The sequence below is a fragment of the Stylophora pistillata genome, chromosome 14 (assembly GCF_964205215.1).
Source record: "Stylophora pistillata chromosome 14, jaStyPist1.2, whole genome shotgun sequence".
In the NCBI taxonomy this organism is placed as follows: Eukaryota; Metazoa; Cnidaria; class Anthozoa; order Scleractinia; family Pocilloporidae; genus Stylophora; species Stylophora pistillata.
Genome location: NC_142532.1, coordinates 6,646,317 through 6,662,204, shown reverse-complemented (window position 1 = coordinate 6,662,204; position 15,888 = coordinate 6,646,317). Strand labels below are relative to the sequence as shown.

The 15,888-nt window shown below is 36.5% G+C and overlaps 1 protein-coding gene across 2 annotated transcripts; it reads right to left on the bottom strand.

The window, feature by feature from the left end:
• Positions 1–2,361: 2,361 nt before the first annotated feature.
• LOC111345563 (uncharacterized) lies at positions 2,362–8,519 on the bottom strand. 2 transcript variants are annotated; one of them, XM_088744260.1, is made up of 7 exons: positions 8,433–8,519; positions 7,897–7,987; positions 7,267–7,330; positions 5,927–6,510; positions 4,863–5,058; positions 3,521–4,287; positions 2,362–3,088 (listed from the first exon to the last, which is right to left on the bottom strand). In XM_088744260.1, the coding sequence occupies exons 1-7, from the start codon at positions 8,484–8,486 to the stop codon at positions 2,397–2,399; spliced, it is 2,448 nt and encodes an 815-aa protein (XP_088600386.1). In that variant the 5' UTR covers positions 8,487–8,519; the 3' UTR covers positions 2,362–2,396. The 2 variants fall into 2 exon arrangements, with proteins under 2 accessions (XP_088600386.1, XP_088600385.1); XM_088744259.1 differs by lacking the exons at positions 7,897–7,987; positions 8,433–8,519 and having other exon boundaries at positions 7,267–7,333.
• Between the last annotated feature and the right edge of the window lie 7,369 nt (positions 8,520–15,888).

The window sequence follows — 15,888 nt, the reverse complement described above, 5'->3', positions numbered from 1 at the left end:
GGATCATACTGATAGATATAAACTTAGAGAAATCTGAAATAAAACCAGAGCGATTTAAAGCAGACCGCAAACACCATTCGGTATTTTCGGCGTTGTTTTTGCCTAAAATAGAATTGAGTCCAATCCAAGGGTCAGTATCTGCTCCTTACGCAGACAAGTCAGTCGATATCAAGTTCTGCACATGCGCAAGATCAAAACCCTTACGTCATCAACAAAGGAATGTTGTTCGAGAATTGTATTTAGGCTAGACTACGTTAACCGTACCTCCCCCCCCCCCCCCCACCAAGAAAAAACAGAAGACGTTTCCTCCCTTCCGTTTCTCCTTAAGGAAGGAGAGGATGCGGCTACACTAGGCTAGTTCCAAGCAAAATCGAATGATAAAATTAAACGGTGGAAACAATTTGAGACTAATTGAAAAAAAACTCCATTTACAGAAAAAGAGTCTTGTCTTCAAACTACGTGGAAAATGTTTTTTAAACTTGTAAAAATAACCACAACCTTCGGCTTAGATAAAAACTCCGAAACTTCTTAAAATTCTAAACAGGGGAGTAAAACTTTTGTGCGAACGAAAGCTCAAAACAACAACTTAAAATCAACTCAGTAAAACAAACAACTAAAGTACGCGAAAAATCTCCACGTCAGTTTTCAATGCGTGAAAACACAAAAGGGTGAACACAAAAGCGCGCGTGACCGCAAAAGGAATACAAAGAGAACGAGAGGAAGAGAGAAATTGTAATTTGAAATTCAAAAACCAAGGAGGTTTTCTACACAATTTTGTTACTGCAACCCAATAGTGGAAAAAGTATCAGGCCATGGCCAGCCATTTTCTTTTTGTCTCTGTTTACGCTAAAGCCGCCACCCGCGTCAATTTGAAAAGAAAGTCTCCAAATCTCTTTAGACAACACCTTAATGGAACAAATAGCTTACTGAGATAATACCGTGGTAGTGTAATTCTTGTATCAATATCTAACACCGACATACGAGAAGGTGCAAACAATTCGAGATTAATTTTGTCAACATTGTAAACCACAGAAGAATGAGAACACCTAGTCAACGTTTTGATAAAATAAAACGAGTTAAAAATTAGCTTCAGAACTTCAGAACTTTATTCACACTTATTTTACTAAATATATACAACAGCAAGAAAGAAAAAAGTAAAAAAAAAAAAAAGAAGAGAGTTCCAACTATACATGAAATTACACAAAGCAGTGGAAAGAGTCTGTAGTAGCCAAAGGAGCCAAGCTTTCGAGGTTGATTACTTAAGGAGATAGTACATACACTATATAGTTAAAAACACTGACTTTGATCATTTTTAAGTTTTTTGTTATTTATTTGAGATAAAGCGTCTCTGCATGAAAACCTTTGCTCAATAGTACTTCAAAAGAAAACTGATGAAAAAAGCAATCGTCAAATACATCTTTCAGACCTGCTTGTTAGGTCGATCACGTGCAGATAATTTGCATGTTTCTTCAGTTTGAATGAAAACGCCAGTTTTCCTTCTATGATAACATAAAGCTTCTTATATCACGACTCCTTTGATTCACTTCAAATGAAGTTCTTCAATCAGTAAAGGGCTTATCAAAGGCTTCCGATGTCGCTGTATCTTATAATTTTGATCAAAGCATGGATTTGTTAACATTCCTAGACGCTTCGAAACGCGCTATTTTTCTACCATAGTCTGTTTCTAGGCAACCTTGTTTCGTTGGAGGTACTCTTCGAGTGACGAATAGTTTTGCATGATGTATTTGAATCATATCACATCTTGATGCATTTGTATCAAATCACACCTTGGTAGCGAGCTTGAGTGCAAAAACCGAGGGAACATTAACAGGGATGACCATTTATTTTCTTTCTTTTGAAAGAGATACAAGTATAATATAGACATGCTGTATCATCGAGGTTATAGAAAACGCCCGGTTATTGTAACAGCAATTGCTTGCAGGAATCCCACCCCCCGTCGCGTAGGACGGCCTGGGCTGTTAGATAAACTAACTCTTAATCACTGTCTAAAAGTATTAAAGAGTGTAAGTTTCTAAAGAACCTCTGGCGCTTCGACGGTGGGTGAGTAACATCAGTTGGTTTTATTAACTGAGTTGATAATACAAATTAACGAAGGGCAAAGGTTTGAAACGCCAATTGTAGAAAATCTTTATGGTGGTCAATTAACATTATCAACATTATCAACACAAATTACATACCAAATTATATAATATGTCTAATATTTACGACGGTTTTGTCGCAAGAAACAAACTTCTATTAACACTTAAATTGATAAATCAAATATCATAACGTATGTTCATAGAAAATATGAATTTATAGAATCGCGATGAAAGTGTTGAAGACCTTAATGTACAGGTTAAGTTTTTTTTCTTATAATTTGACCACCATTTTTACTCTCATGTAACACTGAAGATCCCCAAATTAGTAAAAGTGTTTGTTCCATCCTTCTTAACCCTTACACTTGCTTTTAATTCTAAAGGATCGTTTACTTTTGAGAGGTACTTGTATACAGAGGTCAAAAAATGAAATGTCTTCGGGAATAACTCCAGCCCAACAGGTAAACTCTTAGAGAATATCCTTTGATCCATAGAGCCTGTTAGTTTAAATGTATACGTTCGATTTGGGCAAACATTTGCCACTTCTAACCCAAATGAAAACGACCCATAATTCCGTCGCAAGAATAACAAACAGTTCGAATCCAAGTCTCTCACAGTTGTGTCCGAACCAAACATTTTGCGAGGAATTCCATTCTGAAAAAATATTTCTTTCTTGTTGGCGTCTGTGGTTTGCTCTTTGGCGCATAGGCAGAGCTTGATATCCACAGATTTATCTACACACGAGGCAAACTTGTTATACATCGTTACCCGGACAGAACTGAGAAAAAATACTCCTTGTTGTGGTTTGGCAAACTGTTTAAGAGAGACTTTATAAACTTCATCCTCTGTTAATCCGACAGGAGGGACCACATGAATGTCCATGGTAGTCAAGATGTATTCTCCACGGAATCGCTTGATAATCTTTTCAAATGATTTTCCAACCAAGCGCTGGCAGTTTCCGTAGCCATATTTGTTCTTTGCATCACCATTTCCTGATGGGAATTAGTGGAAAATAAATAAAAATGAAACCAAATGCACTTCGTTAATTAGAGTCAGAAGTATTTCATCTTACCCAGTTGCACCCTCACCTTAACTTATAACGGCCACCCACCAGACCCATCTAACCTAACCCTACCTCACCTGCAGAATCCATCTCTCTCCATTCATTCATCCTACATCCACCCACCCCACCCTGCCTCAACTCACCCTAATCTACCCATATTCCCTTGTTTTCTTCAATTTGACGGTTTGTTTCAGCAGCAGTATTTTACATTCATTGCCCACTAAATGCAGAGTCAGCAGAAAAAAACAACAGAGAACAAAGAACAAAACAAATCTGAGTTTTTTTTCAGGTTTGATTTTCACTTTTGCTTAAATAGTGCTTTACTGCGAAGGATCGTGCACATATACAAAACAAATCTTACCGTCCATGTATTGCTTTTGAATAGCATCATTTATGTATCCAACAGCAAATTCTGCCAACCAAATGTGATCATCTGCATTGTCCTTTACTGGAATCGCTTCATCAAAACCTTCACACTTGCATCTGGTTAAGGGAAGCATGTACAAGTCTGCACACGTGCGGTTTGCTGGAATCTCTGAAAATATTCCTGACACTAAATGATTGCTAGAGTCCTTATTCTGAGAATCATGCAAACTCATGAATGCATTGTGAACATCGTACAACATAAAGATGCGCTTCTGGTTTGTTACCAGGGCTCCCATCCTTTCTCGACCCAGTTTCTCCTTAACACCATCGGGTATGATCATGAAGAACACAGGATCAAATAACTCTCTCCTTCCCTCTTCAGTGTAACTGAATGGAGTCATTTTGTGACCATGGTCAGAAAAAATAACAGTCAAGGTGTCTGGAAATAAGGCCATATCCGTAAAAAACTTTGCCATACCGGCATCCATGTTGATCATCCGTGTCCCTGTCATCTCGTGTCCCGTGTTGAAATGCATGTATGACAACAATGGTTTGGCTTTTCTGTTGTTTTCTAAGGCAGTATACACCTTTCTTATGTAGTCAAAGAAGTACCAGCTGTAAAACTGCCCATTGAGACAGACTTTCTGAGGACTGTCATAATGATTGGTCCTTCCAATTCTGTTCAACACAGTGCAGGAAAAATGTGTGATACCAAAATGGTCAACCATTTTCTTGGTCATCTGTTCCTGAAATTCTTTCATCCTGATTTAAAACAGTTAGCACTTTATTACCCTTCTGACTAATAACAGTGCAATAGTTGCAAATAAATATAAATTTAAAATTAATACCCAATTATTCACCTATTCTAATTTAATTCAGATTATCGTGAACATTTTGTGGACCCCAATTCCTTATACAGTAAATGTTATACTTATAATGCAGTTCTCATCTTTGCTCATTTCAGAATCAAAATTGAAAGATCTGGTTGGAAGCTTAAGTTAACTGGGAAGTGGATGTTATGATTTTTACTCTCACAGTGCTTTTCTCCTTCCTTTGATATAAATAGGTCGAGCAAGAAACTATCAGGAGACCTGCTGGCTTTATATATAATGGATTACTGGCCCATCAGTGAGAGGAGTTAATACTTCTTGATGCTTCATGATAAGGATACAAGGATCAGCTTCTGCAGCTTGGACTACTTGACTGAGCATTCCCAATTGGCTGACCAGGTTTTAAGTTCTTTCAGCAGCCAATCCCAGCATTACTATCACCCGCCACCCAAACTAATCACACAATGAGAAAACACTTTAATAACTATCATTTTACAAGTTACTCACCTCTGTTTGTAATCAGAATTTGTTTCAGGCACTTTTCTCCTTTCGTTATCTGTTAATGCAGTCCCCCATATGTCGTACCAGCAAAGGTCTTCTTGAAACAGTGTCTGGTAGCCCCACTTCTTGAAGGCCCCATACAGCACTTCCACGCCCAAAGGAGCCTTTTCATTGCTTGCAGAGGCACTAACTTCATTGTCATCTGTTAAATTTTATCAATTAGGTTTAAAAAAAATTAAGAGAAAACATAATGTATGTAACCGCTTCCGTTAAAGCTAAATGTTACCGCTTCCTAAAGAAGCTGCGAAATATTTTATGGTTTGATTAAAGCCTCCTTGGTTAGTTCATTTTACGACAGAAAGTTAAAGTTAACGTTTCAAACTAAAAGACAAGTTAGACCGTAATCCTTGATAAGGTAGTCAAGGTCCGCGAACGTTGGTAAGCAACATTTTATTTTGTGATTATGTTAACTCGTAGTTGTGATTCAAAGCGAAACCTATCGCTAGTTTTTTACTTTTCTCGTTTCTTTTCTTGCCGCATGCTCGTTGCCCAATCCGATATTATTCTTAGAGCTATGATCGCATAATACTTAGGTAATTTCTTCACGCAATGATTTCAGTGGACCACTTCGATATAAGAACGCCTTAAAGAAAAGGAAAGGAATGAAGAAAGAAAAGATCCTATATTGGTTTGGTGTTTATCGTGTGCGCGTGTATCAACCCGAAAATCGAGTAGAAATTCTAACTTGGAAAGGAAACATTTAAAATGTACAATGAAATATTAATTAATAGAAGTTTCTTTACAGGTGCCATTCTTAATGAGAGATTTGACACTCATAAACGGAGGTTATATTTGCAACTAGCATTGGTCATGTGGTCCACAAGTCTGGGTGAGAGGGCCTCTAAAAAGGACTTTTGTTGATAGCAGTAAGTAAAAATACTCTGAAAACTTGATCAGACAAAATCATTGAGTCATTTGAATGCATGAGCACCAGGACTCGTTTTGAAAATGAGGCCAAGGGCAATTCGGAAATGGGCTATTAATAACAGTGGAGAATTTTCTCAACGCACCTTTCAGGACACCACTGAAGAATGGTCTTAAGTTTTCAAAAGTCTGTTGACCAATGCTTTGCACAAGTTCAAAGTCCAGGAACGTGGCCATGATTGTAGAATCTTCCTTTATCTTCCGCAAAGCCTTTGTAGCTTTTGGCATAATCCGATAAAAGTGTGGTCTTGAGACAGAGTCCAGCATAATAATATTTACATTGATAGCACTTCTACCTTTTGCATTTTCATTTTCCTCAAGGATGGGAGGAAAACTCAAGGCTTGATAAATATCTCCACATCTAAGGAACAAGAAAGTAAATCCTTTCTCCAGGTTTGTTTTTACTGCCTCCTGTACTTTATAACTGAGGTTGTCCTTTGGTAAGGTTTCCCAGTCATCAACAGCTTTTCCCAGTTGTGGATTCACAGAAGCCACTTGAATCTCTGAGGACCCACACACCTTTACATCACAAGACACAATATGCTGCATTAACTTAGTTAACTGGTATGAACAGATCTCTGGGTGATGTATATCATCACACTTTCGCTCCTCTGATTGTCCTGGAGATCCATAAAATTTAAGAATTTGTTCATGACCAACTTTGTCTGGCCTGCAAAAGAACAAATTTTCAGTTGAGGTGTGCTGGAAACCATTGTCTTGAAGTTAATTAACATAACCTTGTAGTAAAAAAGAATACTTTCTTGCACTTTCACTTTGGAAGGAAATTGATGTTCAAACTTAATTAAGTGTGTGCTTCGGTAATGTTTCTGAGGCCAGTAACAGCTTTTTCAATTTCAGGGTTAACAGAAGCTATTTGAAGCACAAATAAGACAAAGACCTTGGGGTGACGTGACAGGATCTGTCATCAGACTCCGTTTTTGAATGAACGCACACATGTTTGGTTTATGAGTTTTGCCACGGCTTGACTAAATAAATACCGTAAATCCTCTAATAAGCCCGCGCCCCCCCCCCCAGGCTTATTTATTTCAGGTACTTTGGGGAGGTGGCTTATAAGAGGGGGTATTAATTTAGAACTCAATAAAGAACTCAATCTTATGATCTAACTCCCTCAATGGACCTTGTTTAGCCATGTTATATTTTTAGTATCACTCTGTAATTTCCGTATACCAAATTCTATTGATGCCAACATGGTAACATCAATCTTTCAATCACCATAATCAAGTTCAAATGACAAACTAAAATTACAGTACTTAAATAAAATGTATTGTTCTTACTGACATGGGGAGGGGTGGGGGGGCTTAATAAATTTCTTTCTCTAAAGAGGGAGGCCTTATTAGAGAATTTACAGTACATTATTAAGCTAATCACTGAAATAGAGCATCACTTAAAATGCCTTTTAATCTACCTGTGAGGCTTGCACTTGATTTGATTTTTTTCCATATCAGAGGACCTCTGATGGCTGGAAAAGTCTTCTGTAACGAAAACATAACATCAATCAATTGGTTGTGAAGACCTATAATCGATCATTCATTTGAAAAACTTTCCTGGCTTTCACATTTACTACAACTTCTGTTTCAACCCTTTGACCCCTAAAAGTGACTAGTGCCTAGTTCTCTCTACATCATCACCCCTGAATCACACATCTAGGCATCGACAATACAGGGAATGATTGCTAGCTAAAGAAGATCTTGATTATTTAACTAATTCTCCTAGTCAGAACCTTAGGAAATGTACAGAGAACGGCGTGGAGAATATGTTAATTAACTGACATTAGGTTGTAAAGGGTTAAGTAAAGTTTTTCTCTGACCTGATGTCAATAAAAGTCCTTTCACAAAATTTGTGGACATACAGAGGCAAGCATTCATGCGAGTAAAATTTTACCTGCCCTGTTGTATAACTAAATTTGTTGCCACATGAGAAATTTAAAAAGGGAGGCACCAGAGAAGGAACCCCATTTCAATTTCCCTTTTCTGACAAATAAATAAAACTGCAGTGCTCTTCTACTTTCAGAAGGATTACAGTCATAATAAAGAGCGTTCTTTACCTGAAAGCTGTCTCCCAGTAAGAATCATTGGCAACCACTGCCCAGCCGAAAGTACCCACAAAACTAACACAATACAGGGCAGCTGAGTGAAAACAGAAACAACAAAGATTAAAATCAATCCACTCGACACTGAATAAAGAGGTCTGAACTAGTTTAAGCTATTTAAGTATTCAATTATTCCCAAGTTTGTGGAATGCAATGGCTGAGTTGACAGTACACAGTGATTTTCTCCATAAAGGTTTATCACAATCGTAAAGGATAGTTAACTACTAGATTGTGACTTCACATCCAAATTTTTGGATTAACGAGTTACCATATTAGCTCCCTTACTTATGGAGCCTTCCTTATCCTCAAGTATAAACCATCAATGCTGACATTTGTCTTTTCTGAAATGCCTGCAAACATCTACAATCTACTAATTATCCTTCTCAATCCTTTTTAAGAAAGAGGATCCGGTAGCCCTGGCTCCAATCTCAATTATCACCACAATTGATTAAAATGGAAAAATTCAACAATAATTCACATACCAGACACAGCCAACATCTTAATGAACGAGTTCTAACCAGTTTGGAAATGATCATATTGATATTTATAACCTGAAAAAGAGTCTGAAGTAAAACCAGAAAGATTTCAAGAGAGATACAAAATTCATTATTTTCCAATAATTCATAATACACATTGAAAATTAATGTTTTTTTCTCTCACAAAGTGTGCTGCCTCAACCCACTCATCCCCAAAAAAATTTAATTCCTGCATCATTTTATTTTGCTGCAGCAGGCTACCGACAAATGGAAACTGTGTGTTTTATTGCAAAATCTCAGCAGATAAGTCATTATTTAACGTGAGTGACAACATTAGGCAGGGGTAAACCTGAACAAAATGCCCATTTTTCATGGCTAGGATTTAATTAAAAACTTAGGCAAACTATATATCCCTACAACAACTACAACAATTCATTTCGCGTTAGGGTGGGGGGTTACAATGATTAAAAATTAATCAAGAAAAATAAAGAAAAAGAAAAACCTTACATAATTGACACTGCCCGCAAGTAGCACAGCCTAGTCGCGGCGCGCAGTGACTGTGACAACAATTTGTTAAGAGTCTAAAGCAAATTATAAATGAAAAGATCATTACAGCTCAAGGATAAGAATAAAGAGAGAAGAAAAAGAACAGCAGATAAATAAATACACAAATATATAAAAATATTAAATTAATTAAATAAATTCATCCCTGGAAAGGTTATGACTTGAAGATCATGAAATAAATATTTCACACTTCAAATGTCAATTGTAATAGGATACCACTCATTTAATTGCACCACCTGCTGGGTTCTACCAAGAGTTACTCAAGAAAATATAACTCCTTCTGGAATTAATAAAAGAAAATGTTTTACTGTCAATTGAAAGAATACATGTTCCTTATTGTCATAAGCAGATGGATTTCTGATATGTTGAAAATATTTCAAATGGTGATTTATTAAATTTGAAATAGGAAATCGGAGTAGTGTTTCACTTCATAACTTTAAGTACATAAATCATGTCGAAAATTGCTCTGCTTATAACACAAAACTTATCAAGAGGAAGAAATGCTGAAATTTTCAGATCATTCGGATAAATTGTTCTCAAGACAAAATTATTGCATAATAAGAAAATAGCCTTTAAACTTACAAATAGCAATCCACGGCAGTCTCAAGCGCGCACATGTGTGAGATAAGTGAGAAAATTTTTTAAGTCTATGTCGTTCTCTTTCCTCAATTATGACTTATTTCCCCTACCATATCGACTCTTGGTTCCATTTTTTCCCTGCTGAATTTCACTGATTTATCTATTAAATCTTGGATCAGATACGAGAAAGATTTTTAGGCATTGTGCATATACACAGTAAACAAACAAATATGGGGTGAAAAATCACAGAATGTATATTTCTGACTTGAGGTCTTTACTCTATTTATGATAAAATTGCCTGTTTTGTCTTAAAATTTTTACTTGATTTGTCTTTGTAGGCAACTTCCTACATCCAGTGGTGTGACCCAGTGAGGGAAATAATATGACACTAACCAGTGAAGGAAATAATGACACTATAGCATGGAAGACAGTAGTAGGCTAAAAATTATGGAGAGGCGATCTATTCTTAATAGTGTATGTACCAGAGGGGCAGCACATGCAAAAGACAGTAAACGATTGATGAAGTCTGATTTACAGGCTACTTAGAATTAAAAGAGAGAGCATCAAGGAGAAAAACTTCTGAGGACTTGTCAATAGGAAGCCCTTCAAGAAGCAGAAGGAGGAACATATGAACCAAGAGGCATTTAAATTACTTTTAGACACTCCTGCAGACAAAATATGGACACTTGGGCCACTAAAATGGTTGCATATTTTAAAAAATTAAGTGTGATTGCTATTTGTAAGTTTAAAGGCTTTTATCTCATTATGCAATAATTTTGTCTTCAAGAAAAGATATCTTGAGAACAATTTATCCCAATGATCTGAAATTTTCAGCATTTCTTCCTCTTGACAAGTTTTGTGTTCTAGGCTGAGCAATTTTCCACATGATTTATGTACTTAAAGTTATTATCAAGTGAAACACTACTTCGATTTCCTATGTCAAATTAAATTGATCACCATTTGAAATGTTTTCAACATATCAGAAATCCATCTACTTATGACAGTAAGTAACATGTATTCTTTGAATTGACACTAAAAACATTTTTTCTTTATTAATTCCATAATCTTTTCTTCAGTAACCCTTGGTAGAACCCAGCAGGTGGTACAATTAAATGAGTGGTATCCTATTACAATTGACACGTGAAGTGTGAAATATTTTTTTTCATGATCTTTAAGTCATAAGCTTTCCAGGGATATATAGTTTGCCTAAGTTTTCAATTAAATCCTAGCCATGCAAAATGGTTAAAAAATGGGCATTTTTTCGGGTTTACCCCGACCTAATCAAACTGAAAACTTTTAAAAAGTCAAGTCTTCAACTGTACTAATAACGAAACTAAAATCTCATAAGGATTGATAAATTTATTTTTAAAATTTTGATGACGTCACGTGAAACCAAGGATACCATAGCAATTTCAGCCCATGTTTAGATAAAAAAATTATTATGCATTAAATTATTTTAAGGTTTCTCCTCAAATTTTTACTTGTGATTCAGTCTAAATTAAAAAGTCGTTCCGTAACTTACCAAAAGAATATAATGTCGCTGTATCTCACAATTGTAATCCAAGCATGCCTTCCTTATCCTTCCTTGTTTCCTTCGCAAACACCTCGAAACACGCGATTTCGACCACGACACTTCCTTAAATTCAGCGAGGTCTCTGCCACGATGAACCGAGATTTGTTTCCAGAAGAAGTAGAAAATCCACAATCTAATTGCAAAGTTTACAAGCCTTCCAGAGATTCGGAAGAGAAATAAAAAAAATTAATACTCGATAATTTTATTCACTATGCCGACATTACACAATGACTACAACATCATCCCCAAACCAAAATCGAGCCAACAATTAAGAGTGTGCGAACAATACTACCGCAAAACTATCGGAAACCATGGAAAAAACGTCAACTCGACGTTTAGATGGACTCTAGATGAAATAAAATACGTTGAAATGCTTCAAGACTTCATATATCATCAGGGACCTTAAGCAAACCACGAGGGAGACGGCAATGAAGACGTGGTAAGACAGGAGATCTACTGTGAAGAAGAATAGCCAGCATGTGCTTTTTAAAACTTTGTACATTTCTTAGCCGTCCTCTGAGAAACGACAACGTGAAATCACCAGAATGTGCGTCGTCTGCGAATGGAAATCGCGAGGGCAAATTTTTCTAATTTCCATTTGGAACTCAACGCTGCTAAAGTACGTTATGCCAAGGTTTACTTGCGGCGCCGTGAAAGACGGTAAACACATGCATTTTCGAAATTCTAATTAAAAGTAGAAAATCGTTTTTTGATAGAAGACCTTTATTTAAACAGGATTATCCCTTCAGAATACGAGGCATTCTCTTATCCATAGGAGCCATAAATAATCGACGCCTTCCTTAGTGTTGCCGTCCTGACTGCTTAAGGTCCCTTACTCATTTTGACTCAGTTCGAATTAACTCTTCCATTGTCTCATCACCGTTGTCGCTGTATTTCACAGTTGTAATTAAAGTATAGATTCGTTAGCTTACCTGGTAGCTTTCCCAATTGCTTTGCATCACGCCCTTTTCACCACGATCTTTCCAAGAATTCACAAGTATTTGACTATTTTTCACCAAAAAAACATTTGAAATATTCCTTGTTTGTACTACAGTTATATACAGTTCGCCCTTAAAATAAAATTCACCGATGTGTTGCTTAATAAACTTCGCTTTCAAAACGTTAAAGCTTGTCTCAGGCGGTGTGTCTGCCTGCGGTACCGCCTGAGTTTGTCTGTTACGAATACTTCTTCATGTTTGAAGCAAGAAAAGTCCCACATATGGAAACAATTCCCCCTATCAAGCAGAAAAGGAATTTGTCTTGTTTAATTAACACTACGTCTTCGAAATAAGGCTCCAGATGATGCATGGCATCACCTGGTTCCACCCACCTGATGTATTTGAATCATATTGACATAAGCCCCATGCGCTAAATATTACATCTCGATAGCATGGTTAAGAGTGCAAAAACAGAGGGAACCGACTGAGCATGCTCAATCATTTAAAGTTATCTAAGTGTTTTCTGTGCCTGAATGTCTAAACCTCGAGCCCCCCCAAACTCTCGGACTCTCGAAAAAGTTAGACAGAACTAATATGTTAGGAGCAGAAGCTCAATTGTAGAAGAAAAGTCAACTTGTAAATTTTCATTGCTTACTTAAACCTTCTGATGTTTCCGCTGTTCCAACCTTCAAACAAATTTACACGGGATTATACGTTCATTTTCTACAGACCCTCTATACAACATTGTAAAGCTTGACTCAGATTGAATCAACGGTTTATGAGTCAAGTTATTGTGAAATGAGTACTGCAACGAGAGAAAGAATCAGTCATAGAAAACGCTGTTGTTGAAAAAGGTTTTAAAAATAAATAAACTTTTAATCGGGTGTCGCAATATCATGAGGATCAAGCTAATCAAGATACTTCTTTAGCTTGTATGTTTTGTGTACTCATTTTAAGTCATGCGACAATACTCTTATCCATGAGCATATGTGAGCATAATTTACAAAGGATTATGCTAGGAATTCCTTTTAGGCCTGAAATGCAAGGGAAATGCAAGGGAAAACAAAACACAAGCTAACGATGTCTCCTGTATAAATCGCAACGTTTCCACTGCGACACCGCCAGTTTTGGTAAGTCAACAGAATCAGAGAGAATCACCGCTTCCAAATTATATTGTTGCGGATGACCGCGAATGTGCAAACCTATTGTGTGATTTTTCTGCCTTTAACGCAGCATTAGCACAACGACAGCTAATCCCATATAACGATAGCAATATGTTCAAAGATTAACTAGAAGGGAGACATTGCGATTTCTGAATACCTAATGTTTATTAAAAATTAACTCGAATGTATTGTTTATTTCGTTCGACAATTAAGTACGGGTTATCAAAATCAGGATTTTAAAAGTGTCAAAGAATAAACTGCAACACCGGAAATTTATTTCACCGAACACCGTCAGTTTGAAATTAGAAACATCGTACACCGTAACGTTTGAGAGTGCCGCAACACCGCAATGCGAGTTGTTCTTCATGATTCTTCACCGCAATACCGCATTAAAGAAAGGCTTAAACACCGCAACACTACAAACGCCAATTTTCTCCTCAGTTAGGATTTGAATTGTTTTGTAAGGAGATTTGACCAGTCAGAAAATCATTTGCTTTTACCGCTAAGTGTACAATGTTGTTATGTGATAACAGCGAAATTTGTCTGCAAGTGGAAGCGCTTAAAAAGGCTTCTTGCCGTTGGTCTTAGAAGTTCAAACTTTCTAAGTCTGTTTGTTATTGAAGCTTTCAATTCGCAAACTGGTGTCGGAGAAGGATGACAGCTTTGTTAACCCGCTTACACTGATGATACGAGAATTCGAGAGTTTCCAGGGTTCTCCCGGCCCGGTGTGTTGGAACACGTCTCTTTTCAATCTTATTGAAGATTAAGTCAAGGATTTAGTAAGTCTGTTCTATCTGCTTTGGATATCGATAAGAAAGGAGAGTCAAAAGCTTTCTCTCTCAAAATTGTCCTTTGAGACACGTAAGAACAATCCGAGTCGGAGTACAACACAAGTTTCAACTTTCTTTAAGCAAAGGCAAAATTTCGAAAGTAACGTTTGCAAAGCAGCTGAACGTCAACCGAGCTGAACGGCCCAAAATCAGCCTAGAAAATTTACTCGATATAAAGGAAAAAATCCTTTAGCATGATACTCCTGGAGACAAAATAATGACACCAAGGCCACTAGAATGGTGGCATATTTTAAAAAATTAAGTGTGATTGCTATTTGTAAGTTTAAAGGCTATTATCTCATTATGCAATAATTTTGTCTTCAAGAAAAGATATCTTGAGAACAATTTATCCGAATGATCTGTAATTTTCAGCATTTCTTCCTCTTGATAAGTTTTGTGTTCTAGGCTGAGCAATTTTCCACATGATTTATGTACTTAAAGTTATTATGAAGTCAAACACTACTTCGATTTCCTATGTCAAATCTAATCGATCACCATTTGAAATGTTCTCAACATACCAGAAATCCATCTGCTTATGACCATAAGTAATAACATGTATTCTTTGAATTGACACTAAAAACGTTTTCTTTTTATTAATTCCATAATCTTTTCTTAAGTAAGCCTTGGTAGAACCCAGCAAGGTGGCACAATTAAATGAGTGGTATACCATTACAATTCACATATGAAGTGTGAAATATTTTTTTTCATGATCTTTAAGTCCTAAGCTTTCCAGGGATATATAGTTTGCCTAAGTTTTCAATTAAATCCTAGCCATGCAAAATGGTTAAAAAATGGGCATTTTTTCGGGTTTAACCCAACCTAATCAAACTGAAAACTTTTAAAAAGTCAAGTCTTCAACTGTAGCAATAACGAAACTAAAATCTCATAAGGATTGATAATTCTTTTTTTTTTTAAATTTTGATGACGTCAAGTGAAACCAAGGATACCATAGAAATTTCAGCCCATGTTTAAATAAAAAAACTTAAATGCCTTCAATTATTTTAAGGTTTCTCCTCAAATTTTTACTTGTAATTCAGTCTAAAGTAAAAAGTTGTTCCATAACTTACCAAAGGATATAATGTCGCTGTATCTCACAATTTTAATCCAAGGAAGGTTTCGTTATCCTTCCTTGTTTCCTTAGCAAACACCTCGAAACACGCGATTTCGACCACGACACTCCCTTAAATTCGCCGAGGTCTCTGCCACGATGAACCGAGATTTGTTTTCAGAAGAAGTATAAATTCCACAATCTTATTGCAAAGTTTACAAGCCTTCCAGAGATTCGGAAGAGAAATAAAATACTCGATAATTTTATTCACTATGCCGACATTATACAATGACTAAAACATCATCCCCAAACCAAAATCGAGCCAACAATTAAGAGTGTGCGAACACTACTACCGAAAAAGTATTGGAAACCATGGAAAAAACGTCTACTCGACGTTTAGATGGACTCTAGATGAAATAAAATACGTTGAAATACTTCAAGACTTCATATATCATCAGGGAACTTAAGCAAACCACGATGGCGATGGCAATGAAAACGTGGTAAGACAAAAGATGTAATGTGAAGAACAGTATGTGCGTTTTAAAACTTTGTACATTTCTTAGCCGTCCTCTGAGAAACAACAACGTGAAATCACCAAAATCTGCGTCGTCTGCGAATCGAAATCGCGAGGGCAAATTTTTCTAATTTTCATTTGGAACTCAACGCTGCTTAGATACGTTATGCCAAGGTTGACTTGCGGTGCCGTGAAAGACGGTAAACACGTGCATTTTCGAAATTCTAATTAAAAGTAGAAAATCGTTTCTTGA

What these genes read in the sequence shown, in the direction of transcription:
- LOC111345563 (XM_088744260.1), bottom strand. Translation starts at nt 8,486, where the DNA reads ATGATCATTTCCAAACTGGTTAGAACTCGTTCATTAAGATGTTGGCTG. An exon ending in ACAGCTTTCAGGTAAAGAAC is followed by an intron (nt 7,331 to 7,896) that starts GCTCTTTATTAT and finishes TCGTTACAGAAG; the next exon opens with ACTTTTCCAGCCATCAGAGG. An exon ending in ATCAAGTGCAAGCCTCACAG is followed by an intron (nt 6,511 to 7,266) that starts GTAGATTAAAAG and finishes GTTCTTTTGCAG; the next exon opens with GCCAGACAAAGTTGGTCATG.